Source organism: Pseudopodoces humilis, chromosome 7, assembly GCF_049639895.1.
Source record: "Pseudopodoces humilis isolate 2021_Gansu_Grassland_sample_001 chromosome 7, ASM4963989v1, whole genome shotgun sequence".
Classification (NCBI taxonomy): domain Eukaryota; kingdom Metazoa; phylum Chordata; class Aves; order Passeriformes; family Paridae; genus Pseudopodoces; species Pseudopodoces humilis.
The window spans coordinates 38693822-38720479 of NC_142206.1; the positions used below are offsets into that span (position 1 = coordinate 38693822).

At 37.8% G+C, this 26658-nt stretch overlaps 1 protein-coding gene across 2 annotated transcripts in view; it reads right to left on the bottom strand.

The window, feature by feature from the left end:
* SLC25A21 (solute carrier family 25 member 21) overlaps positions 1–26658 on the bottom strand; it is a 236920-nt gene that overhangs the window by 17773 nt on the left and 192489 nt on the right. For both annotated transcript variants that reach the window (XM_088057513.1, XM_088057514.1), the window contains exon 4: positions 4622–4688. In XM_088057513.1, the coding sequence (XP_087913639.1) occupies positions 4622–4688 (67 nt within the window). The remainder of the gene's footprint in view (positions 1–4621; positions 4689–26658) is intronic.

Consider the following 26658-nt stretch of genomic DNA (forward strand, 5'->3'; position numbering starts at 1 on the left):
AGAAGTATTCATGTTTTTGTATACAAAAAAAAGTGGCTTTCACACAACATGACTGGTATGATGGGAATGAAGAACAAAAACCTGTCAGAGTTCCACCAAGACTGTAACAGTGCAGGTTCATATCTCCTAGTACAAGAGCTGTCACATCCCAGTCTAGCAAAATAGCCAGAACTTTTAACTTTCCTGTCTACTTTCCAATGTTGACCTGTAACATTTGATCAGTTCAGAGCAAGCTGGTTCAAATGAAGGTGGGATCCTTGGAAAGTCTGTGAGAGGAGGCTACAATCCCTCCACACAGCATCTGCCCAAGCATGAGACAATAAAACTGCTGCACCATGAGAGGAAGGCAATGAGCAATGAGGCCAATGGAGATGTGGGAATCATAAGAAACATAAGGGGATAGAGTTTTTAAGACAAGACAGAAAGACTGTGTGGCCTGTGCTGAGTCTCAGCCAAAGAAGACAAGCTCTGTCCCTCATGGTTCAGTACAACAGACCTATCAGAACAAGACAGCTATTCCATAAACCACGTGGACAAGAACACAAGTAATGAGCACCACATTTTCATTTGAAGTTGTTTAGAACCTTTTTCCTATGGCAAAGTCAACAAAAGTTTTTTGATCAAGACCTTCTTCAAATGAAAAGTCACTGGAATCATACCAAAACCATCAGAGAATTGGGTGTTAATGTGTTAATAATGCCACTGTTTTAAAGCAAGAGGGAATATGTATATATAATGCAAAATTGGGTTGTTAAATTCTGAAAACTGATGGGCTGCTACTCTGACCACTGGACAGATATTTTTTTATATACACAGCTGGGAGTATTATATCATTTTGCAGAAAAGGTCCTAGAACTGGGGCTCAGATTTTAACTACCCTCCAAAGAGTGTAGAGATTGAACATTAATCTTGCAAGCATCTTGAAAATGTGTTTAAAATTTTTGCATTGGCCTTGACAATAACCAAAAAAGATAGAAGTGTTATTTAAACTTTAGCTCCATCTTTTTTGGACAACTGAAGGTATAATATAGGTAAAAGTCTGACAAAGTGGGAGGGTAAGCTGCTTCACTGAACTAAATTAATTTCTTATTGTGATAAAATTTGCTTTATTCTCTTTCCAGAATCTTTCTAGTCATTGTTACCCTCTTAACCTTTAATGGAATTTCTGGTATTCCTTAATGTTTTCCATAGTGTTACAGATCTGTAAAATAGTTGTAATAAAGGCAGAATTACATTACCTAGCAATTTTTTTTTGTCTTTAAAATGTTACCTTAGAAATCAATAACTTCCTAGAGCCATAAATAAAATATCTACTTAAGAGTAACTATGCTTTAAATAATTTTTAAAAGAAAAAAAAAATCAATAGCAATAAAATTTAACATAAATGTTGCTAGGTGTACTAGAGTGGCTAGTACACATACAATTTTGCAAAAAAAGATTTCATATTGTATCATATGACTTCATATACTGTCCACCCAAAATGTTTTTAAAAACATGGCATAATTTGTCTTTTCCTCTACAGTTGTATTAAGTTAATAGCTTTGTGCAAAAAAAAATTTCTCAGAATAAACGTATTTAAAACATGCTTTTGTGTATATAATAACCAATATTGTCCATCTGGCAAAGATACACTTTAATTGAAGTTACACAGAAAATAGCCAAAGTACTTACCAGATGTCTCAATAACTCTAAGATAAAAATATATGCTTGAAACAAGATGTCTGGGAACACATGAGCAATATAAATTTGCCCCAAAAGTTCATCTGTTAACCATTGTATTGGCATCATCATTTCTTTCCTCCAAGTTCAATCTAACAGAAAGTTATAAACTTTGACTTTTCATCTTCCAGAAATACCAGCTTTCTTTTTAGAAGGGAAATAAAAAGAGAGAAAAAAAGAAATAGCAAGACAGACATGAGAACATAGTTGACTAAAAATGAAGCTGTATCTTCAACATTTAACTGAAAATCTGGAGCTAAATAACTTCATTTTAATAGCTTTATTTTTACTTGAAAAAACACACACCAGATAAATACAACGTTCTAGTAGCACAAGTACATTTCTTAGTACAAAATCTCCCTTGTCGATTCTCTACGCAGTTTTATGACACTATAACTAGAACCTTTCAAAAAAGTTCATTACAAACATAAAAAAACCTACTGGAACCTAGAAAATGAGTTTTTTCCTTTTGTGATTTCTCAAATCTCAGAATTATTGGCCTGAATATAGTCTTCCCCTAAATCTCAGTAGTCATTTAGGCAGCAGAGAAGGGAAAACTTGAGGCTTGTTCAGATGAGGACAACTCTTAGAAGACAAAAAGGTTGGAGAGTGGGTCAAAGGAAGCAATAACTTTTCCTTTGGGGTCATAGCCAACTAAAGTTAGTGGAAATTTGAGGTAGGTTGGATTCTTTCCACGTCAAAGCATGGGTACAAATTCCACTTTGGATGTTAAAAATTGTACTGGCATATGACATCTCACAAGGAATTGTTTCATTATACAGGTCCTTACAAGGACACTATTGTTCAGCCCTGTTTGTCACTGAGTTGTTCTAATGCAGAATACAGCTGATATCTCAACGTAACTTAAAGTCATCCTGATGCCCTTGGGACAGCAGTAAATTTAAAGGAATGGTGTAAATAATAAAATAATTCAACTATTTAATTAAAATGCTCACATGCTTAACATTTAAGTTTGATTCTCATGTTTGCAGAACACTCAGCTCTCACATCAATGTCCAAGAACCAGGTAGAAACCATCCCACTAAGAGAGGACAAGTAAGACATTAATGGAGCTGTGAGCTTATGATGTACAAGAGTTTGAGAGAGCTGAGTCTGTTTAGCCTGGAGAAAAGAAAGGTAAGGTGATTTATTTCTGTCTTCCACCATCCAAAGTTTATACAGAAGAGAGTCAGACTTTCTCAGAGGCTGACAATGGAAGTGTGAGAGGCAGCACACAATGGCTGCAACAGGAGGATTTGGACTGGATATAAGGCAAAACTCTTCACAGTAAAACAGTTAAGAACTGGAGGAGGAGCACAGAGAGTCTGCAGTCTCCATCCTTTAAGATTTCAGAACTCAACTAGACAAGGCAACAACCTGCTCTAACCCTGAAGCCAGCTATACTTTGATTAGAGACCTCTCCCAACTCAACATCTTTTTATGATTCTATAATTAAATTGAATATTTAAGACAATTTAATCAATTTGAGTAAAGGAAAGTGATTTAAAGTTTATGAATGACTCAAATTGGTAGGAGAAATCAAATGTGGGTTACTATTTTAACTAAATACATGCTAGAATCTAAAAAGAACAGCCAGATCTACTTGATACACTTTATCCTGTTTCAAATGAAAATAAATGGAGAGACAGAGGAAACATCACAATATGAAGAAAACGAGTTATTAGGAATCTTCTAAATATCATCCATCTATTCTTCACTGCCACTTTTCCATTAAACAGGAATTTAGTTTTCTTGGTTTTATTAAATAATTTTGAGATAAGTGACATATGTCACTTGCATCTAAAATGCCAGTGCAAACAAGAAGATGACATTACCAGAGCTCCTTTAGGATTCTGTTACAAGGTCACATCCTGTCACTTTATACAAATATTATTCCTCTGTAAAGGAATTGGAATGTGAATGATTAATTGCAGACTAAGGACCAGAATCATATGCAGCCTTCTTAGAAAAAAAAAACAAAAAGAACGGGAAAATCAAGACATTCTGTATAATAACTGCTTTTAGACACATTTGGTGCAACTATAGAAACTTCAAAGTTCTGAAGTAAAAGACTAAGAAACATTTAGACTTAATGTAATAGCTGCTTTGATAGATTTAGAACTTTAGGATGATGTGCTTAATAATTAAGTTTTAATTAAAAAGGTTGAATTGCTCAACTGAAAAAATTGATGTATTGAAGTATTTTGCTTAGGAATATTACTAAAATCATGTTCTACAAATCAAAATAAAGGATAATAAAGGAAAATCAGATCAGCATTTGACAGAAAATGCACTTTGATAGGCTAGCATTTATAACTGTAAGAGAGCTGGGGTGAAATGTTTTGCACAATTAGGAGCTTTATCCATTATGATCTTCAGTCTCTTTGAAAGTTACTCTATGGAGCAGAGTGCTCTTCGGAGCTTTTGTTGGAGCACAAGAAAACTCCGGGCAGCACTTCAAACCTACTAAATAAGTACTTATTAGTGGCTTCTTTAATGGCTTTTTGTGTTAATTTATTAAGCTGTTAGTTGTTTTGCAAGTTGCTAGGCATTTTCAGTAAAACAAAATATGTAAACCAGAGGCAATTATGAGGCTAAAATATAGCTTAAACTATTTTATTAATTGCGACAATATAAAATAATTGCTATTTATTTTTTCAGTAGCTTTTGATACACAGGTCGAAATTAGCTTAAGATTTACGAGCCTTATCCTACACTTCTTAATCAAGGACAGTTTTTATTGTGCTATCAACAGGAAACTTTCCTCCTAATAAAAATCAGAGGATTAACATGCCAAATAAGTTTAAGATTCTAATCTCAGTCAGTGGGGGCGAAATAAAATGTTTTACAGCTGCCACTGTCCCTACTTATATTTTTAAGGGAGGAAGCATGGGGTTTTTACCTTCACCGCCCTTTTGGGTGTCTCAGCCAAGACAGGAGGAAGTATTCCTTTGTAGAAGCCGAGTAATCTATCAAAGAAAAAAAAAGAAATTATTTTTGTGCGGATAAACAACATATCAATGCCATACTACCAATTCTATTTTAGCTTTTGAGTAAAGCAGCTAACCTCTCAGCATTTCCAGGCATACAGACAAATAATGATACTCTCTGCTCACTAAACAACTAATGTGCTACCAATTATATCATATGCTGGAGAGATGATATAAAGAAATCAGCAATGAATATGTAAAAATAATTTTTTTTTCTGAAATACAAGAAATTGTATTCAAAAGGTAAGGAACATTTTTGAAAATGAAAAAGAAGTATTATTTCATTGTTTTAATTTGCTTAGAACAACAATGTTTATATTAAAAACTGAAGTCAAAATCACAAAATACAGATTTGGCAAAAAACTGTGACTTCAACAAGTTGCATACAAAAACACTGCTTGCTCATCTTCAGATGCGTTCATCTATCTTCAGATAGTTCAGACATATTTTAAAGTTTAGTTTTAAGCATGACTCAAAATGTACAAAGATTTTTCTTTTAACAACTCAGTTTTAAGTCCAGTTACCTACATATATACAGCCTGCTACATGCCAGCACACGTGGCATTTACAGAGCCTGAGCTCTGCTTGCAAGGTCAGTGTAGATACATAATGCTGGGTCTCTGGAATGCTTTAAATGACAAGCAGCTTTCAAAATCCCCATGTGGGGCAGAAATAGACAGTCCTTGTCTGCTAGGTCTGCACACTAACCTGGACAGAGCATGGTGAGGATTCAGAAAGGGATCTTGTGGAATCACCAAGAAGAATAATAAAATTATCAAGGTTGGAAGAGACCTTCAAGATCACCCAGTCCAACCATCAACCCAACACTATCACTGTTAGCTCTAAAGCACTAAACCACATCACCCAGTGCCAGACCCAGATGCCTCTTGACCACCTCCAGGGATGGTGACTCCACCACCTTTCTGGAAAAACTATTCCAATGTCTGAACACCCTAACAGTGAAAAAAAACCTTTTCAATATCTAATTTGCATTGTCCCTGTCTTAGCTTACAGTCATAAGTTACCTTATTAGCCAACAAGAATATATCCTACAATTTATCCATCTTCAGAATGTATACACATTTATTTAGGACTGTTAGAGGATTCTGTCTACACACAAAAAAAAAATACTTAAAGCAAAACATTTGTGTTTTTTTAAATGTTGAAAGGTGGTGATGTTGGAATGTGATGATTCACCTTTCTAAAGCAGCCTACTCTTTAGAATACTTTTGCAGAGTGTGTAAGAGACATGACATCAACAGATTCTCCTATAGTTAATCTCTACATGTCAAAACAAAAGAAAACAACGAAATTCATATTCCCCACGTGAATTTAAAATACTACAAATGCTATACCATTTTCCCCATTCTTCAAATGCTTCTCTGGAGTTCGCTGCTTAGGCTTCTCCAATATAAATAAAATAATTTAGGCTTTGTAAGATGCTGTGGTTTGGGCATATTGCTTATCCTTACTCTGATGAAAGCAATGTGTAAAATCCAGACCATGACAAAAGGACACTTTGAGCATTTAACACAGTGATGGTTTCATGACAAAATACTGAAAGGTAGGAGATTAAGGAATTCAGTTGTCATCAGATGTTTAAATTTCCCCAAAGTCTTGCCTTCCAAACAAATATACAAATATATATTTATTATCTATTAATATAGATATGGATATACCAGTAGATACCTATATATATGGATATAATAATATAAGTGTGCTGGATCCATAGAATTATACAATCATAGAAACATAGAATGGTTTGGCTGGAAGGGACCTTAAAATTATTTAGTTCCAACCTTCCTGCCATAAGCAGAAAATCTTTCACTGCGTCCCATCCAGCCTGGTCTTGGTCTTTATTCTTAGTCCTGGGCTCGTTTTAGCCTTTAATGGTTCATACAAATTCAGAGCATATTGCTGATTCAACAAGCAATTGAAATATCAAATAACTTCAAGAAGGTGATTCATACATTTTAATGTGAATTCAAACTGAAACTGAGGTCCAAGTAGGATCAGCTACAAGAACACAGATCCCTGTGAACACTTTCTTCCTTTCAGCTCAGTCTAAACCCCTGAAAGCATATCTTCAACAGGCATCCTGCTTGCAATTTCTACTACTCCACATGATTGGAATAGGAAAAATAATGTCCTCCACTGCTTTACTCACTGGCATAGCTCTCACTACAAAAAGTGAGACTCAGTCTTGGTCTGCATTTTTTCATTAGCAAGAGATGCATAAGCAGACAAATATTCAGTGTAGACAAATCAGTTTTAAGAACACACAGCAGTATTACCCAGCCTTACACAGTACAACACGTTCCTTTTCCAGGCTGCCTTTTTGTATACTCAAAATGCATGCAGCTATTGGATAGATAAACCTTGTAACATTTCCATAGTCTCTGAGGATCTCAGAGAAGGATTTCAGAGCGAATGTGGAGAGGAAGGATATACTAGGAACTTTAGCAATACATTTGTCATTTTAGCATTAATCTTTTAAGGCAGGTAGTAGCTTCTAAAGAGCAATCCAGCATTACACCACAAGTCAATGTCGAAATACCAGTAATTCAGGTCACCATTAGACCAGGCAATGGATTATTTGAAAGTTCTAAAGAAATAATAAGATAATTATAAAGATAATAAGATAATAAAGAAATAGGAACTGAAAATATGAAAAGCAATTATCCATTGCTTCTGAATCACAGGAAGGTTGAAGATGAAGGGGACCTCTCAAGGTCAACTGACCCAACCCTTTGCTCATGAAGGGCCACTTAGAGCCAGTTGTCCAGGACCATGTCCAGACAGCTTCTAAGTATCTTTAAAGAACGACCACCCTTTAAAGAAGGAGATCCCACAACTTTTCTGGGCAGCCTGTGCCAGTGCTCTGTTACCCTCACAGTAGAAATGCATTTCCTGATGTTCATATGGACCCCTTTGTGCTTCACTTTGTGTTCATTACCTCTGGTCCTGTCACTGAGCACCACTGAGAAGAGCTTGGCTTCATCCCCTTTGCACCCTTCCTTTAGTACTTGTGCACATTGTTCAGATTCCCCTCTGAGCCTTCTTTCCTCCAAACATTTCTGTCTCTCCCATATGAAAGATGCTCCAGTCCTTTAATCATTTTAGTGGCCCTTCACCCAAACTCTTTGTGTTATGTCCATGTGTCTCTTGTACTGGGGAGCCCAGAATGACCAAGCGCTCCAACTGTGGTCTACCAGTGCTGAGTAGGGGGAAAGGAAGCAAACACATTCCTTGAGCTGCTGGCAGCTAAAGCAGCCTGCTAAAGCAGCCCAGTAGTCCCTTTGGTTGCAGGCCATATTGCTAGCTCATGCCCAGCTTGGTGTCCATGAGGACCTGCAGGTCCTATGCTGCAAATCTGCTTTCCAGCTGATTGGCCCTGAATGTAATACTGGTGTGTGGGATTACTCTTCCTCATGTACAGGGCTTCACACTTCCCCTTGTTGAACTTCATGAGGTTCCTGCCAGATCATTTCTCCAGCATGTCAAAGTCCACCCGACTGGCAGTTCAACCCTCTGGTACACCAGCCACTCGTATCAAGAAGTTATCACTAATCCTGCTGGATTGCTTATGCCCTGCAACATTGTCCCTCCAGGAAATATCATGGTAGTTGAAGACCCCATTAAGGATCAGGATCTACAAACACCAGGCTGTTTCTGGCTGTCTCTACAGGGCTCCATCTGCTTGTTGCTCCAGGTGAGGCAGCATAGGTAAGTAGGCATAGTAGGCATAGTAAATGCCTTCTACCAAGTCACCACTATTGGTCTGCTCTTTAATCCTTATCCACAAGCTCTCTCATTCAGCTTCAGGCAGGGCTCCATGCACTCCAGTTGCTCCCTCCTTGTCTTCCTGGCCAGCCCTTCCTAAAGAGTCTGTATCCCTCCACAGCAGCCCTCAGTCACAGAATCACAGAATGATTAAGTTGGAAGAGACCTTCAAGATCATCGTGTCCAACCAATGCCCTAATACCACAACTAAACCATGGCACCGAGTGCCACATCCAGACTTTTTTAAAACACATCCAGGGGTGGTGACTCCCCCATCTCCCCAGGCAGACCATTCCAGTGTTTAATCACTCTTTCTGTGAAGAACTTTTTTCCTAATGTCCAACCTATATTTCCCTTGGCACAGCTTAAGGCTGTGTCCTCTCGTTCTGTCAGTTGCTGTCTGGTGAAAGAGACCGACGCCCACCTGACTGCAACCACCTTTCAGGGAGTTGTAGAGAGTGATAAGGTCACCTCTGAGTCTTCTTTTCACCAGGCTAAACAGCTCCAGCTCCCTCAGCCATTCTTCATAGGGCTTGTGTTCCAAGCCCCAGTCCATTCATTGCATCCCCAGGATCCTGACGAGATCCTTCCCCTGCAGCTGCACACAGATCTCCAGTTCCCCCTGTTTCTGTCCCATCTTGTGTGCCCTAGTGTGCAGGCTCTTCAGAGGGACTTCCTTACATGAAAATGCCTGAGGTGGCCCCAGCTGAGCCCTGTTTTATTCATGTTGTGTTCCTGTGGTTCACATCACCCTGGGTGCTTTGCTCAGCAGCCTCCCCATCCTCCCCCAGAGCTGCGGTGACTCCCCCTTCCCTCGGGGCTCCTGGTTTAAAGCCCTCTTCACCAGGTCAGCCACCCTGCAGCAAGGATACGTGTGCAAAGATAGCACCCTGCACCTGACATTGAGTTGATCTGCTTATTGTAAGGCTGACACTGAAGATTTTCTGATGGAGGAACCTCTACTGTGAACCAGGAGAATCTGCAGAGCCAAGCAACTATATTCATGTTTCTATGAATCCCTAAAATGTGAAGGGATTTCCAAGTGGGTTTCACTGCTTTATTCCTCCTTCCTCTGTGGAAGCAAAACTCTTCATGGAAAACAGACAAGAAGGAGTTAAGGTCTATTCCTATGGAACACATTAAGTTTAGAAATCTAAAAACACATGAAACTTTGAGGATATACATCCATATATGCAATATGTAATTCAGTAAACATGGTAAGAACTAGCTCAGTATTTAATTATGATCTGTGGTTTAGGGTTTTTTTCCCTTCCTGATTTGAAATAGAAACAGAAAAAAGGTTAGTAAGCACAGCCAGTGAGATGAAAGGAATAAATGAAAGGAGGAAGTAGAAGACAATCCCATCCCATCACTGTCTATTGTCAACTGACTAATTTTTTGCACAAAGCGTAGTCGCTTTTAGAACCTCTTGTGCCTGAGGTGGAGGACAAGCGGCTGCCCCCAACTTTTACAAATAACATTTTACAAATTGTACCCATTAAAGATAGTTATTTAAATCTTTGCAGAATGAACCATTTACTTAATTAAAAAAACTACCATGATAGTAACAAAAACTTGACTGGCTTTGCCAGTCAAAAAGTATGCACACACACACACAAAGATCTTATACTTCTGTTCTGCTTGGCCAATTGAGTTAGCTTATTTGCTCACAGAGTACGAAATTTTTTCAAAGCCATCCAATGAACAGTGATGACATTTCACATTTGAGAGATATTATCACCTGGACTCAAGCCTTCCTTCAAAAAATTGGTGTTCAGAAAAATTATGAAACAGCAGCACCAGCAATCACTGCAGGGTCTGATAGAAGAAAGAGGAGATGACATCATATCCCTAGCTAGAGACACTGGAAAGAACAAATAAATTTCTAACAGAAACACAGCTACATCTTATTTTGTTTCAGCATTAAGGGTCTAAATGAACATCACCATTCAATTGTATTCTGGGCAGGAGCCCAAACTCATCTTTGCAGCAGTTGATTTTGAAACATTACAGTCAATCACATCTTCTCAATTTGTTCTTGCAGACTTTCCCTATCCTTCTGGTTTCCATTTCTTGTTTGGAAGCCTTGAGTCATTCACCCTGGCAAGACGACCAACCTAAATCAGTTATTTTCTCCGAATTATACTGAAATTGCGATCTTGCTTAGCTTGTTGTTTTCTTCCTCTGCCTTTCACATAATTTTCTCTTTAAGGATCTAATAAAGCTGATTGAAGGCATAAGCACAATATTCCCTTTCTTTTGTTGCTGTCAAACCCAAGGCATTTACCCACATTGTTTTATAATTGAAACAAAAAAACCTCTTAGGTCCAATTCTGCTTTCATTACCTCTGCATTATCCCAAGTATAAATAAAAGACCTGGCTTTCATGACCACATCACTTACATAAAACAAATGCACAGCTTTCAGATTTTATAAAATGTTTTATTTAAACAAAGGGAAGGAATTTTGAAGACATGATTGGTAAGAAGGTGGGTGTTGTTCAAAAAGAGGAAGAAAATATGTCTAAATATAATTAAATTTGCTTAAAATTTCATATATATCAGGAAAAGGTACCTTTCAATTTCATGCTATGTAGCATGTCGTGAATTTATTGCTAACAGAAAATAAATAATTGAACACAGGGCAATATTACTTTAACATAACTATAGCGTTATCTTTGTGTGGACCTAGCTGGATATTGGAAAGATTTTAAATTCTGAGAAGTTTTAGAAAAACAAGCAAGTGCTTAGTGAAGGCAGGCACAAATTAGTACCCACTGCTGAGAAGAGGGGACTTATATTTAGCCATTTATTTTGAGAGCTGCAAGCCACTAACTAGTTCACACATGTAGTCCACCCTCAACCCTAGCATTTACAACCATTTGCCCAGCTGAGGAGGTACACTACAGGGAAGGCTGAGTGTCATTCTGGGACAACTGGCACGGAGTTTGGATTACTTGAAAAGATATTAAAGGTTGGACACATTCACAGAAAATCAGGCCTGGACATTCTGTTGCTCTCCAAAAAGCATTTTTTTTTCTTGTGAAGTATGCTATGTATATTATCCTACTGCAAATGTTAAATACACATCTCTACAGGAACTTCATATAAACCTATCAATGACACAGTTAGCTTAGCTGGCTTCTGAATTTCTATCATGCAACTATATTTCTTTATTTATTCTGTGTCTGCTGTACAGATATCTGCCATTTTAGACACTGTCACTAAGTACTAGGTCCTTATTTTCATTGCACAGTTCACTTTCTTTTTAATTCTTTTATTAAATAAAAGCTTTTCATTTTATTTTATTAAATAAAAGCTTATTAAATAAAGCTTTCATTGCAACACCTGGGAATTAAGGAAAAACAACTATTTTTTGCAGCAAGTAAAGCAGAATTATAAGTTACCCTGTGCTTGTAGCAACACTGTTACACTACCTGCTAAAAGAAGACCAAGCCTCCAGCTATAGGAATACTAGAAGCAGACCAATTAATGAAAGAAATCTGTCAAATAAGTTAGGACAGCACACTGTATGAAAAGTGACTGGTTAAAAAGGAAGCGGCTGTCGGTGAAAGCTATTAAGATACTTCAGGAAAGTACTAACAGTGGAGAAGCTGGCTCAGAAGCAATCAGACTGGCCAAGAAATGGATTAATAATCAGCATCAATCCCCCTCACTTATTCAAAATGACAGTCATCACTGTATTTACTGCATGTGGGTCAGACTATGAAGTTATTATGATCCATCATCCATGTGACTGTTATCCTTGCTTAGAAATGAGTTCTTCTTCCATGAGTTTTAATCACCTCTCAATCTCTTGGTCAAAACACTTGCTAATTTTTTGGCTTTCTAAGCTGCACTCTGAATTTATATGAGTTACAGGACACACCTAAATATAAATCCCTCAAAAAATTGAAAGAGGAAACCTTTTCCTTCCTTGCTTTTGTCTGTGGAACTAAAAATTGAGTTAAAACTGGAATATTTGTTATAATTTTTTTCTATTTAAATTATGGTCTTTTATACTTTTTTACTTTTATATTTTGTTTACATATTTCTCACATGCTTTCTGTGTTTTGCTGTACCCAAGCAGCTAAGAAAAAATAATATAGGAAGGTGAAGGTGTAGCTTTGCATTGTAACACATGACATAGCCCCAACAGTTTCCATGGGTGGAAAAAGGACAACTTTTCCTGGATTTTTGTCCCCAAGGATGATTATAAATTAGTTATTTAAGTGTTGTTATGGTGTACTGCTTGTCTAATAGATTAATGTGAACTAAATTATATATGATTTTAAAAAATGTAGATATGCTCACACCTCTGCCCCTTACTCTGCAAGTGCTGAGGGCCTGTGAAGCTGGGCTGGCATTGCTTCCAGAGAGTAATGGGGCTGCCTGGGAATGTGGTGGGAGCTGGCAGGCAGCAAGGCAGGACCTCTGCTGCTGCAGCATCTCTGCTGCTCCCCTGTTTCTGCAGCATCTCTGCTGCTCCCCTGTTTCTGCAGCATCTCTGCTGCTCCCCTGTTTCTGCAGCATCTCTGCTGCTCCCCTGCTGCAGCAGCCCTGCTGTCAGCCTGGCAAAGCACTTGCCCTGCAGGGCTCCCTCCACCTCTGCCTTCCAAGTGCTTTCCTTCTGGTCTGGCCCCAGCCCCAATGAGCGAAATACCAGTTTGGCCCATGCTTCTGGGAAGCCTTAAGCAGGTCTGTTAGATGTATTTCCTGTCCAAATCAGTGCAAATGGCAGCGTTATTATCACTGGCAGCTGGTTTAGGCTCTTACAAAATTACCTGCATGTAATCACTAGCTGGGCTGTAGAGTGGGTCTACATGTTTCATTTCTTACAACTGACAGCATTTCTTCCCCCAAAGACTTTCCCCTCTAGCTGCCCCTTTGTTTGCAAGAGGAACAAGCTACAGACATGCCAAAACAGCTTTGCCTAGAGCTTCTGAAACAGAAAAATTCTTCATTGCATTTTGGATTGTCAGAATGTTTCATTTGTTCAGAAGGAGTTTTAGCTGTTCAAACACCAGAAGAGAATTTATGGGGTTTTTTCCCCTTTTGCCAACAGTACTGCCATAACTGGTATGACAGGAAGCAGTCACTGTTCTAAAGTAGCTCCACACCTATGTCTATTGAAGCTGAAGAATGCAAGAAAATGATTTTTAGTTTTGATACCAGAGGAAAAAAAATGGGTGTTTTTGGAGATATGGTTAAAAATTTGCATTTGCCAATAAAAAATGAAAATCACAGAGAGGATAATTAGCTGTGTTTTCTGGAAAAGACTGACAGCATTTCTCTGTTTTAAAAAGATGCTGTGATTCATTAAATGAAAAGTCATGAGATGAATTTCTGTGCTTGCCCTGGGAATGTGTTCTACTCAAATTGGTTGTGACTTCATAAAAATACAACATTAAGTTGTTTTAATTCCATCAGAAAAAATGTGGCTCAGGAAGGAAATTTTTGATTGCAAGTTAATGTTAGCCTTCATTGGAATAAGTTATACTCTTCAATATCCACATGCATTATCCCGAGGGAGTTATATGAGGCCATGTATTCTTTCCCATCTGCTAGTTAAATATGAGATTCAAGAGGCTTTCAGTGTCATTATACAGATTAGTGACTCTCCCAGAGGAATCTAGGTTCACGATACAGTGAATAACTCACAATGAGATTCTGAAGACCAACATTCAGAGATCATTTTGTGTTTGTATGAGTTTTGCACCTGCAATTATTTGTGCTTGTAATTTAGGTTACTTAGATGTTTTTAACTTACAGATGCAATCAGTGATGTAGATACTTAAACTGAACTGAACTGCAGGCAACCATAACTGCAGGTGCAAAATTTTGTCTGCAATTACTTGAATTCATAAACACATCCATCTCCCCAAGTCTAAAGTAAAACTAGGCCAGTAGTTTTATATAGCATATTTATATAGTGTATTTATTTAACAAACTAAAAAATCATGCATAATTTCCTCAATTTTCAAAAAAGATCACTAAAAAAGTGAAAGTACTCTTTTTAGCATTAAAAAGAAAAGGGCATCATTAAATATATACAAACATGAACGAAACAATTTGGTTTCATCTTTTAACATCTTGACCTTTGGGGTGTTTTTCTTACTCCCTTTACAGTACCTGTAGGAGGAAAATAAGGAAAGATCCCTGATTTTGTAAGAGCAATACTGTTGAGAGTTGCACCACCAGAGAGCAAAAGTGCCATATGCACTGAGACCAAAGTGTGCAGAATTTGTAGCAGTGTTCAGGCAGTGAACAGCACCATGAGTATGTACACGTTTCAGCACTTGAATTTCTACCTGGCAGGCAGTTGTGGCATCTAGACATACCACAGGAGTGAAAGGCATTACCACACAGATGTGGGAGGAAGCTTGCATCAATAGCAAATACCTGCCTAAAGACACACAAATACCTGTGTTTGTCATCAAATATGGATGCTCTTATATGAAAATTATCAGAAAATTTTAAGAGCAAGAAAATAATTCCTTGAAAACCACAAATTTCCTACAGTTACAGCTACTGTCCCTAGGTACAGTGTCACAGGTCTTTTCCTTCACCTTTGCAGGGCCATTGTGCATTGTGGGCACAGGTGTGAAACCCAGCTCCAGCCCCTTGTTCCAGACAGTTCATTCCAGCCCAGGTTACACTGCCTACGAAAACTCTGTCATATGGAACTCGACAATACACTCTGACAGTCATGGATGCAGGAGCAATGCCCAAAAGGATACCTCCAACTCCTCATGCACCTAAAACACCCTAAAAATACCATATGGGTCAATACATTTTCTCAGTGCTAATCTCATCTAAGAACAAAAAGAGTTAACAGCTAATAAAATCTTAACTTCTTTTTTTTTTTTTAATCACAACACATTTTAAACATGAAAGGTCCCTTTTTAGTCAGGATGCAGAAGTGTTTTCAAACAGATTCTACCTTCAGTACGATGATAGGCCCACACTATGATGACATTTTTCTTGTCATCTTTTCTTGCATAATTTACAACATAAAGCATTATGATGTTATGTGATTACTTTGTAAGGTGACTAACCTTGACTCTGAGTTCCTCTAGGAGAAAATGGACCAGTAAGGTAAGGCTAAATGACTGAGAAATTAAGATTTACCGAAGATTTACCAATGGATGCCAGACAAATTTTGACTGTTAAGCTATTAGAAACAGATTTTTCAAGGATTTGCACCAGAGATATATCTTATTGATGAAAATCCTGCTACAAGATTGTGATACAGTATTATGTAATTAATTTTTGAGACCAAATCAACAGGCAAGGCAGATGTGTGAAGAATAGCGTAGAAGTTGCTGTTCTAAATATTATTAATTGCTAATTATCCTAATTGTTGTTGTTGTTGCTTTTTATTATTCAGTGGTCTACTCTTGTTTTACATAGTCTTGTCTTACCTGCCAACAGTGTCCTCATCTGCAAAGGCATCTGTGAAGAAACCAGACAGGATTTTTCTTAAAAAGTAATGGAGTCTGTTTCTTGGTGATGTGGCAGTTTGTACTGGATTATTATTTTTTAAAAAAGCTTGCAATGTATTCTTTGAGCAGCAGACCTGCCTCAGCAGGTTTAACCTGAACATCTCTTTTGAAATGTTTTCTTTTTCTCAATATGCTCTTCTGTTCCAACACTCTTCACAACTTGAATTCTTCTGCAGAAATTTTGCCACTTGGGCACTGAATAAACAAAACAAATGAACTCTCCCTCCAAAGTTACTTTTAAAAGCATAAAAGGTATTTTACTTTGAAAAAATGAACAAATCGTTTGATATAGCAATTCAAGTAAATACAACACATCCTATTTTATAGTCTACAGCGTGATTTTTTTTTTTTGTTTCAAAACTTTCTGCATTTACTTAAAATAAAAGTACCTTTATAACCACCAACATGTCAAAAGAAAAGTAATTTTTGATCAAATTTGCTTTTCTTCTAGATCTCTAATTTTCACTGAGTTTCCAAAAGAGAATAATTTTTCCTTTGGAACTCACAAACCTGCCATGAAGCTTGCTTGGTAACCAGCTCTGTCCTGGATCTAGAATTCAGAGAGATTAGCCAGGGATTACCATGACACCTCTACAGCAGCACTGTTTGCCATGATCTCACATCTGAGTGTAACTGCAATTTGCAGCCACACCACTTCCCTCTTCACCATCACCAGACAGCATTACAAAGTTGATATAAACATCTCTAGTGTTCTAGAGAGTTGATGTAGAGATGTGAAAAACTTTCCTACGGACAGTACAGCCAGCAAGGACATAACAACACATCTATGTTGTCTTAATTGCGTTAACAGGCTGCTTCCTTGCAAACAGCTGTGGAAGACAAGAAGTGCTACAAGCAATGCTGCAAGATGGGGGTGGGCAGAGAGCTCCAAGTGCAATGATCTGGGCTGTAATTGTAGCAGTTCTTTAATGAACACTTAGTAAAGTCGTTTGGAGTGCCGGGCATCCACAGGCAACGCTCCAAAAAAAGGAAGCATCCAACTTGATCAGCATTGATACACAATGCAGTAGGTTCTTTTATGGGTTCTGTTCTGCTATAAGGTAAAAATGCTGAAAAGTCCATTAGTGTCAATGAGCTTTTAATAAAATGTATGTCTATAGTTCAAGAGGAGCTACACAGTTCATCATTTTGTACTGAAACTGTGTAAAACTGGCAACATTGCAAAAACCCCTGCAAAACTCAGCAGTGTTTGTCAACAGCCTTGAGTTCTCCTTTTGGTTTACAGAAATTCAGACAAGGATATCACCTGAGGCCAGCTGAAGATCATCTAAAAAGCTGCATAAATAAAAAATTGGAGAACTCATAAATAGCTAGGCAGAGTATTTCTGAAATCTGCAGTTTATCTTAACTTTTATTCTATCATGATTCACTGGTTGGTTTATGATGAGTTTCTCCTCCAGGGAAGAACATACATTTTAGTAAACAAATTTTTACTCTTTCTTGTGTGATGGTGAGTAGCAGCGCTATGGAGAGTTCTTCAGTGATTCACCTCTTACTGAAGTCAGAGTAGCCCTCTTTATTTTAATAGCATTTATACCACATCTTTTACAAAGATGTTTTAGGAGACTTTGGAGCACATAATTATCCCTTTGCTTTCAGATACTATACATTCCTTAATTTTTTCTCTGAGCATCCAAGACCTTTTTGTACCTGTGGTTCTCCCTTTATATTTTTCTGCTTTTTTATCTATGAAGGCTATAACCTCAGTTCCGAGTTAAAATTCTTGTTACCATGTCTATTGTCCTGTAAAGATCTATACCACTAACAAACACAACCAGCCTTTCATGAATTCTATATTTTGATTCAGGGTTTGTAACAGAAATGATTTTTTGGTTTAGAGACACTTAAAAATGGCTTAAGTATGATCTGATAATGAATGTCTGAAGCTTACACCTGGGGATATAAAAACCCATAAATAATTAATTGAGTGGAAAGAGAGATGCAATGCTTTCCATCATCTCCAGGGTCTTCCCTACATGGACCCCTTAGAAACCACAAAGCAGTGCCTCATAATGTAATGAGTACCTGTACTTTGTAGGAGTACATTTCCCATTTATACAGAGACAGAATGAGGCAGTGCATGGAGCCCTGGTACTGCAGCTCGAGTCTGCTACCATTTGAGCTAAAGCAGAACTACATTAGCTGGCACTAACAGCAGTTCATTTATCCTGGCTGTCCTAAGGCAGCAGCACAGCACACACATAGCCACAGTCACTTTTCAAGCAAAATGAGCAGATAAAGGAGCTAAGGAGAAAAATGCAACATTGTATTAAGTTTAATGCATATATCTGTCTAATTAATTCATTTTTCAAAGTGATTTACGCCATTGGGAATGCAGCTTTCCTACAAGATGTTATGTTCAAGTGGCACTATATCACAGCAAGTCAAGCACATAGAGCACAATCGTCTTAGAGATGACAAATAATAAAGTAGTACTTTACATTTAGAGCTTATTCACTCTGTATTTGTTTGTGATGATGTGGTAAAAAAAATGCTTTGGATCTCATTTTTAACCATTTTACTGGACATCTGGTGTTTGCTTCTTAAAGTTTCACTATTACCAGGGTCACTGTAATTCTATAGCACATCTGGGCCAAATTCCCTGGCAGTTTTTAGTGAATTCTGTGGCAGTGGAAACATCTGTTACTGTGCACAGTTCCACACATGGAGAATTGTGAGGAGCTGCAAAATTTTCTTGGACGTTTTGCATTTTGGTGTCCAGGAAATTACCCACTGGTAATGGATGATCTTTTAGTTGGTTGTTGTTTTTTTTTTAATCTTTTGTGGGATATGTCCAAATCAAGTAAAACCACATAGATTTTAATCACTAACATTTTATTTTCATCAGTTATTAAAGAAAACAGTGGTACCTCAGTCTTCATGTTTTCAAAAGTACACACAGCCTTTGGAAACATTTTCTTGGAAGTGGGTGAACTGATGCAATGTGAAACTGGCCTAGTCACCGAAAATGTTGAGAACTGCAAACAAAGCCTAGGCCTGAAGAGCTGAAGAGAAATATAGCAAAACTTTGTCTTGCAACAAAGGACCAGGCATTAGCATATAGTGTATATATATATTAGTATATCGTATAGCATTAATTCTTATATTTTAAGGTAAAAATAGAGATTAAAAAAGTGGAGCAGTATCGTACATCTGCCATTTGTGCACAATCAACTTTCATGTTAAAAATCTTTTAACATTTATAGTATAAATTTCAGTTATTCTTTTTAAAAAGATAGAACAAAAATATTACTCTTTACAGTGAAAGGCCTGTGAGAATGAATGTTCTGGAAGAAATAGTTTCTCACTCTCCAGATCCTGAAGTACTTGTGCCAACTGGTTAGGATAAAATCAGTATGTTACAATTGCCTGGACTTGATCCAAAACTTTGCTTGCAAAACAACTAAAAACCCCAACCAACCAATCAAGCAAAAAAGAAAATCCTAACACTAGGTTTCTTTCCAGTAGTGTAACACATCACTGATTAAATCACCAGAGGAGTAAACTCTATTTGTTCTGTTACTTGCTGAGTGACTGAGCAGTTTGTGCTGTATGTGCTTGGACTGGCAAAGTAAAATATCATCTGCATCTCAGCCTAACTCCAAATCTGAATTAAATGGTAAATTCATGGGAATGGGAATGGGAATGGGAATGGGAATGGGAATGGGAATGGGAATGGGAATGGGAATGGGAATGGGAGGGAGAGAGGGAGAGAGGGAGAGAGGGAGAGAGGGAGAGAGGGAGAGAGGGAGAGAGGAAGGCAGGCAGGAAGGGAGGAAGGGAGGAAGGGAGGAAGGGAGGAAGGGAGGGAGGGAGGGAGGCAGGAAGGAAGGCAGGAAGGAAGGCAGGAAGGAAGGCAGGAAGGAAGGCAGGAAGGAAGGAAGGCAGGAAGGAAGGCAGGAAGGAAGGAAGGCAGGAAGGAAGGAAGGAAGGAAGGCAGGAAGGAAGGAAGGAAGGAAGGAAGGAAGGAAGGAAGGAAGGAAGGAAGGAAGGAAGGAAGGAAGGAAGGAAGGAAGGAAGGAAGGAAGGAAGGAAGGAAGGAAGGAAGGAAGGAAGGAAGGAAGGAGCTAAAATATTATACCTGTGGTGGATGTGTAACAAGCCTCTAAGGTTTGAAGTTCTTTTCAGGGTGACTGAAGGTATGCTCAATAGAGATAAAACACCCTTTCACTTTGCTGTATTTGTTCTCATACAGATTAAACACAACACTGGTCTTGAAGATAGGGAATATGAGCAGTAGTTGGGGTGGAATGCAGAGAAGAGCCAGAAAGAGCCAGAGATGATGCCTGGAACAGGAAACCTATGATATACCCTACCAGACTGAGACAGAAATTCCTTCCTTCCCCCAAACTGTAAATAGGTAAGACTCTGAGCCTCCAACAATAAACCAATCCCCCTCTCTCCAAATGGATTTCCTTTTTATGTCAAAAGACTAATCCATGCTATCACATCTTCATCTGTATCCAATCATGCTTAAAAGGAAGGAAAAAAACCCTCTCTATCATGCTTCTAGTCAATTGTGCATTAAGAAAAAATAATCCCTCTTGATCCCTGACAGTGACTTGCTGAAGCTCTGAAGCATGATGTAAGTACAGTCATTACTCTAACACAAATGTCCCAGTGCTATGGTAGGTTCAGGGCAGTGCAAGATTTCCTGTTCTCAAAGCTTAATACATGACAGGGAACGAGTTACGAGACTAGACTGCAAACTCAGGATACATCATTTGCTCATACAAGTTTTCACCTAGAAGCTACATTAAATAATATTTTTAAAAACTTAAGTAATGGCCCTCCAGCAGAAGTCCTCCAGATTATTGTTGCACTGTTTTTCTGCATTCAGAGAAAGCTGTGTTTGAAGGCTGTGCTTGCTTCAGGTTCCAGGTACTGGCTGTGGTGAGAAAAGCTGAAAATCCATGAGCTTCTAGGTGTCAGAAAACCTTTTCTATAGATGAAAAAAATATATATCCATAGCAATCAAGTAACTTTTCAATATTCTCTTTCACAACCAGAAAGACTTAGTCCCTCAGTTTTTATGACCCAAGATTTATCTTCCTACTGGTACAGTTTTGTGGACCTCTCAATCTTCTTCGCATTTCCTCAATATTTTCTTTAACATGTTGATTTAATTCAGTATTTTATCAGTTGTGCTACCAAAGTTATATATTGTGCTTTGGTTGCATATGCTTTAGGATTACATGATCCTTTTTGCCATGGTACACTTCTATAAGCTCATATTAGGTAACTATTTTTAACAGTTCATTTTTTCACCTAAGACAATGTTGTCTGCATTGCTGATATAGTAAGTATAATCTCAATTTTGATATCCCCTTGATTTACTTTGTATTTGGCCATATGAAAATGCCTTTAGTTGCGCAGTGACCATGAAATTTGGTGTAATTCTAAAACAATAATCTGTTCTCACTTACTGCCCCACCAGTTTTTGTGTCTATTGAAACAATTTTACCAACTTCATTAAGTGTTTGCAGGGAATAAAGCACAATACTGATTCTAAGGGGATAGGCCTGGTATGAATTATACATTTAATTCTAGAGATAATGACGGCTTTGAAGCATTCCCAAACCAAGCTTGAGAAAAACAGAGACTTTAACTGATAATATTCTGGTATGCATATTTAAAGTGTGTGAAAGTATTAGTTTCACTTCAGGGATATTCTGAATTCTTTCATCTGCCTGGCAGGCAGAAAATTCACCCTACTGCCAGAAAAGTCACCCTGCAAAGATAACTGGGCCATGGTTCCACAAATCCAATTTAGGTCATTTGAAGCTCCATTTGGTATATCGGTTTCCTGAGTGAGACAGACTTTCTCAAGAAATTATTTATATAATCAGTATTGAATATTATAGCACTAAAATCATAGAAGATGAAGCCCTTTTTTCTGTTATCTATGATTTATGTTATCTAGATAAATTATCTTCTAGGTGTTTTAAATGAATAATGCCAACAATAATGAAGAATGTTTGTACTTATAAAGGACAATTATAATTTATTGGTTATTTCAAGAGATTATATGGTAACAGTTTTCTTTCCATTCAATAGTAACAGGTACCACTTTTCTTCCTTATGTGAAAAAGGACTTCCTAGTTGCGAAGACAAAATATGGCTTATGAAAATATTAAAGAGGTAATATCACATGGCCAGCTGGTTTTCAATTTAGCAATCATGCAGGTAGTGAAAATGGCTTGAGAAATAAAGTCAAAGTTGTAAGCTACAGTCTTACTGATAAAAAATTTAGCAATTCTCTGCCATCTTTTAAATAAACCATTTAATCTAGTTCATGTTGTTCTTCTTCATTCTGCACTCCACTTTATGCTATAATCACAGTAAGTCATTTTGGTGTCCAGGGAGTATCTCCAAAGCCTGGGCACTGCCTCCACCAGCCCTCCAGCCAGCTGGCCTCGCCTTTTGTGTTCTCTGCTCTGGATTCCCAGGTGGCAGCTACAGCAACTGAAATTTAGAATATTTACCTCCAGCAGTTTTGCCTGTTCTTGAATTCTGGTTTCATACACATTTGAGATAAACCAGCACTGCTCTGAAAGAAGAAATAATCCCATTTCCCTCATTTTCCTTTCCCAGTTGCTGTGTCCTGCCTCCACAATAGCCTGTCCATTCTGCTGGCAAAAGGTCTGTGTATGACATTATGACCTAGCCATGGTGAACCTTTCTGGATTACCAACACATTTCTTTTTAAGTGACCAGGTTAATATTAACCCAATCATTTCTCCAACATCCTGACCAGGTGCAGAAGGGCTTGTGCTGGCACAAAGGAGAGTGTGGCACAAAAGCAGGAGCTCATGACTGAGCACACAGCATACATCACTTCTTCTGATGGCAGAGCTGGCTTAAAGCATCCATGGACCACAGCTTTGGTTAGACAGAAATCAGGATGTAGTCTATTATGTTTTCCTCTTTAACTTGAGTTTGGATGTATGGTTCACATCTTGCTGTGTATTATACTCCTCCAGCTGTTCTACGATAATGGCACCTCTACCCTCTCATCAGGCAGTAATTTTGAATTAAAATGCCTCTTCTAGGGATGGCTTCTAAAGTACAACACATACTACCTCGTGAATGTGGTAACTGATATGTCGACATTCCAGAGTGCTAAATAGGTGAGGATGTTGGCTTTCAGGAACAATCCCTTGCCAGATAATACTTCATTATCTGACAGACCATCTGGTTTCCAGTCCATCAATGCTATATTACTACAGTCAGCTCTCTATGCTTGATTATTGCCCAACATTTGTATTACTTTGTAAATAACAGAACTCAAAAAAAAAAAAAAAAGAAAAAGAATCTTCCACAGACTGAGCAAGACAAATCACCACTTGCTTATGTACTTGTCATTGTCATTTTTGGATAATGGCCAAACAGTGTATTCTTGTCCATGTGACTCGTGAATTCAGAGTACAGCATACCCCATTGTTATCAGGAGAAAGATCACCAACTTTTAATTGCACAATATATACAAACACAGCTGGCCTCATGACTCATTTTGTAATGCAATATGTTACTCCCTAAAATTCTGTTTCAGGTGTGACCTCAGGACTCTTTCTGTTCCAGTTGTTGAAGTTTATGAGATTCACAGTGATATACTCCTAGACTACCGAGAATATTTAAAGAATATTTTTTTTCTTGGATTTTAGAAGGAACATGAATGAAAAGCTATATCTATTGGATGTCCTTTTGGTGTCTGTTCAGAGCACCCTATCTTAAGAATGATTAATCAGAAGAATGTGTAGTTTATAATTCCATAAGCAATGACAGCTGACCTCTTTACCATACAATAGGCATTTCTTCACTGGGAGGAATGTCACCATGGCAACATAATGACATTACTGAACAAGATCAGGAAGAACAATATTAGCTGCATTTATTAAAAAAGTATATATTTAATTATGAAGAAAAATAATGCTTTAGTGTAGTTAATAATGTAATGAAAGTTTTATAAATATTGTGTTGTCTTTTAAGTGAAGCTGGTCCTCGGTCCCCATTTGCTACCAGCTGCCAGAATTTCACTTTTCTTCATAACTCCCCTTTCCACAGGAATCAGCAATCTCCTTTTTTTTTTTTTTTTTTTTTTTTTCTTTTTTCCAATAGTCTTAGGGGAAAATTCCAGTTATGCCCCTGTACCTGATATTGTTATCCCTGCCAGTAAATGGTCCAAGTACTAATACTTGGTTCAAAATCTAGATGCCTATAAAAACTCTATGACTAAATGAATAAAACTCAGAACAAAAAAAAAATTAGGAAAAAACTGTGATTAGCTCCTAGTTAAAAATGCACAAATAAACAAATAAATGTTTAGTGATTTTAATATATTTTTTTCTCCATAAATTGAATACTTTTACAGTGAGCACTCTTACTGGATGTGTCTGAAGTTGTTTTTCCAATAATGAAACACAAACATAAGCAAGTTAGTGTGGTTAGACCAGGCTTCCTCCCAGGGAGGTTGGTGGTAGAGAGAGAGGTCAGAGCTAAGTCTCATTCAGGATGCTGTGTAGCTCCAGGCACTTGGTGTGTTTCTACACTGGGTGAGAAACAGTTGATGAAAATCCACAGGCTCAAGCCAACAGAGCTAATTCCCACAAGCAGGGGAGACCTGGGTTTCACAAGCAGAGATGGTGCTGCAAAGAATGCACTTCTCAACATGGGGTACTCCATGACTCAGTCTGCAGAGCAGCCACTTGGCTGCAGCTACAGAGGATTTAACATCCCATCTCTTATTTGCTTTAAAATGGTGGTTAGACCATACTCCAGCAAGTGGGACCTACTGGTCTCCATTCCTCTGTGTTCAGAAGAAGCAAGAATCTTGAGTTCCTGGTCAAACCTCTTAAGCCACTGTATAAAGGAGAATCTATTTCAGAGGCTATTTTTTCTAAAATACAAGGTAGCAGACACAACTGTACTTTATGAGGAGCCCAGCCATATGGGTGTGTTTTAGGCACGGTCTGGAAATGCTTAGAAGTTGGTTGATTGAGCCTACCAGTTGTCTCCACCTGGCAACTGCATGACCTTTCTTACAATAAGAGCTTTAGGCTTAGGTGATAATATTGTTATCTGGAGATGGCTTTTATTTTTATCTCATCGTATCAAATCCGAGTTTTCTGGTATGATCTAAAAAGAGCAGTTTAATTCTAACTATGTTTTTCTCAACTGAAAGAATAATCACAATTTAGAAAAACTGTAGCTTATAGTTTGTTCATAGAACCATGCATTGGATTTTAGAGCACTAGAACTCTTGGTATGGATGTTTTGGTTTAACTAATTTGTGCAGGACTGGTTTTATAAGCAGCTTTATTAATAAGCAATTCATACCATAGTTTTACAGTAGATGTTCTTTCAGTTTCCCAGTCATGGTGCCTTGCCCACAGTCTAAATTGCCATTTGTCCCAGGGTCTGTCCTGGCAGGAATTTCTGGAGGTCTGTGGACACACATGGTGGTGCTCTGACCACATCTTCAGCCCTGCAGCACTCTGGTCAGCTGTATTGTTTAAGTGTCCTCTGAATAGGATGATGATCTCTCTCTAGGCTGTTAAGCAAGATTTGGGGCTGGCTCTAAGGACAAAGCAGATTTTGTCCCACACTTTTAAGGGTTATACAAAGTTCTGCTAAACACAAATAGGTGCTTTATTTAGTTTTTTTTCTGATGAAATACTGTCAAGCAAACATATGAAGTCAGTAGCAAACCCTGAGGGCTAACAGAATTCTTAGTTCAGCTGTTTTCCAGTGATGGGCAAGCAATGTCATTTAGATGTTTCTGTTATAGTTACACATATATAAGCACTTTTTAATTAACTTCTTCCTGTGAGAGAATTTCTATTCACAGGTGTTTATAAAGTGGTCTCATATGAATCACAGAAGCAGAAGCTTTGATCATGCATCAGTTAAGATAGGAAATGCAGACATCCAAGGCTAGCTGGAATGCTATCAGGCATCCTCACATTTCATCATTGCTATCTGGAACATTTTCTGTGACAATGAAAAGTCTCTCTAGATCTCACAAATGAAAAGAACTGAAATTAAAAAAAAATATGAAAAATAGAATAGACAGTGACTAACCCATATGTTATAGGTACTTTCTACAGTCTTCTCTGAATTCAAATTTTATACAATTTCCACTCAGACTTGTAGAAATGCCAGTTAGACATCTGTTGCCACAATCCATGCATATGATTTATATGACAGAATTACAGGTGTCTAAATTCTGCTTCTCTTGATGAACATCTTAAAACTTAGGGTGACTGTAAAATTAAGAAGTGTGTAATTTAATATGTTGTCTTAAACACAGACTTAGGTAATATGCCAGAAAAACCTTAGAAAGGTAGTGCAGAAGAACTTGGTAAACAATCCATAAATTTGCAGTCACTAATGAATGTGGAAAAGGTGAACTGTTTATATAGAGCCTACGGCACTGTAGACTATATATAATGATCACCCAGCAGGACAGAAGCAAATTTACATGCTCTGCTCTAGAAGGCAATGTGAGCTTCATTTTAAATGGAATTACTTACCTGGCACAGAAGGAATCAAAGAAGGTTCTGAGGAGCAGGCAAGCAGCAGCAGATTATACTGCTCAAAGATCCTGGATTTACTTTTGTTTGTTTGTTTGTTTAGAGTTTT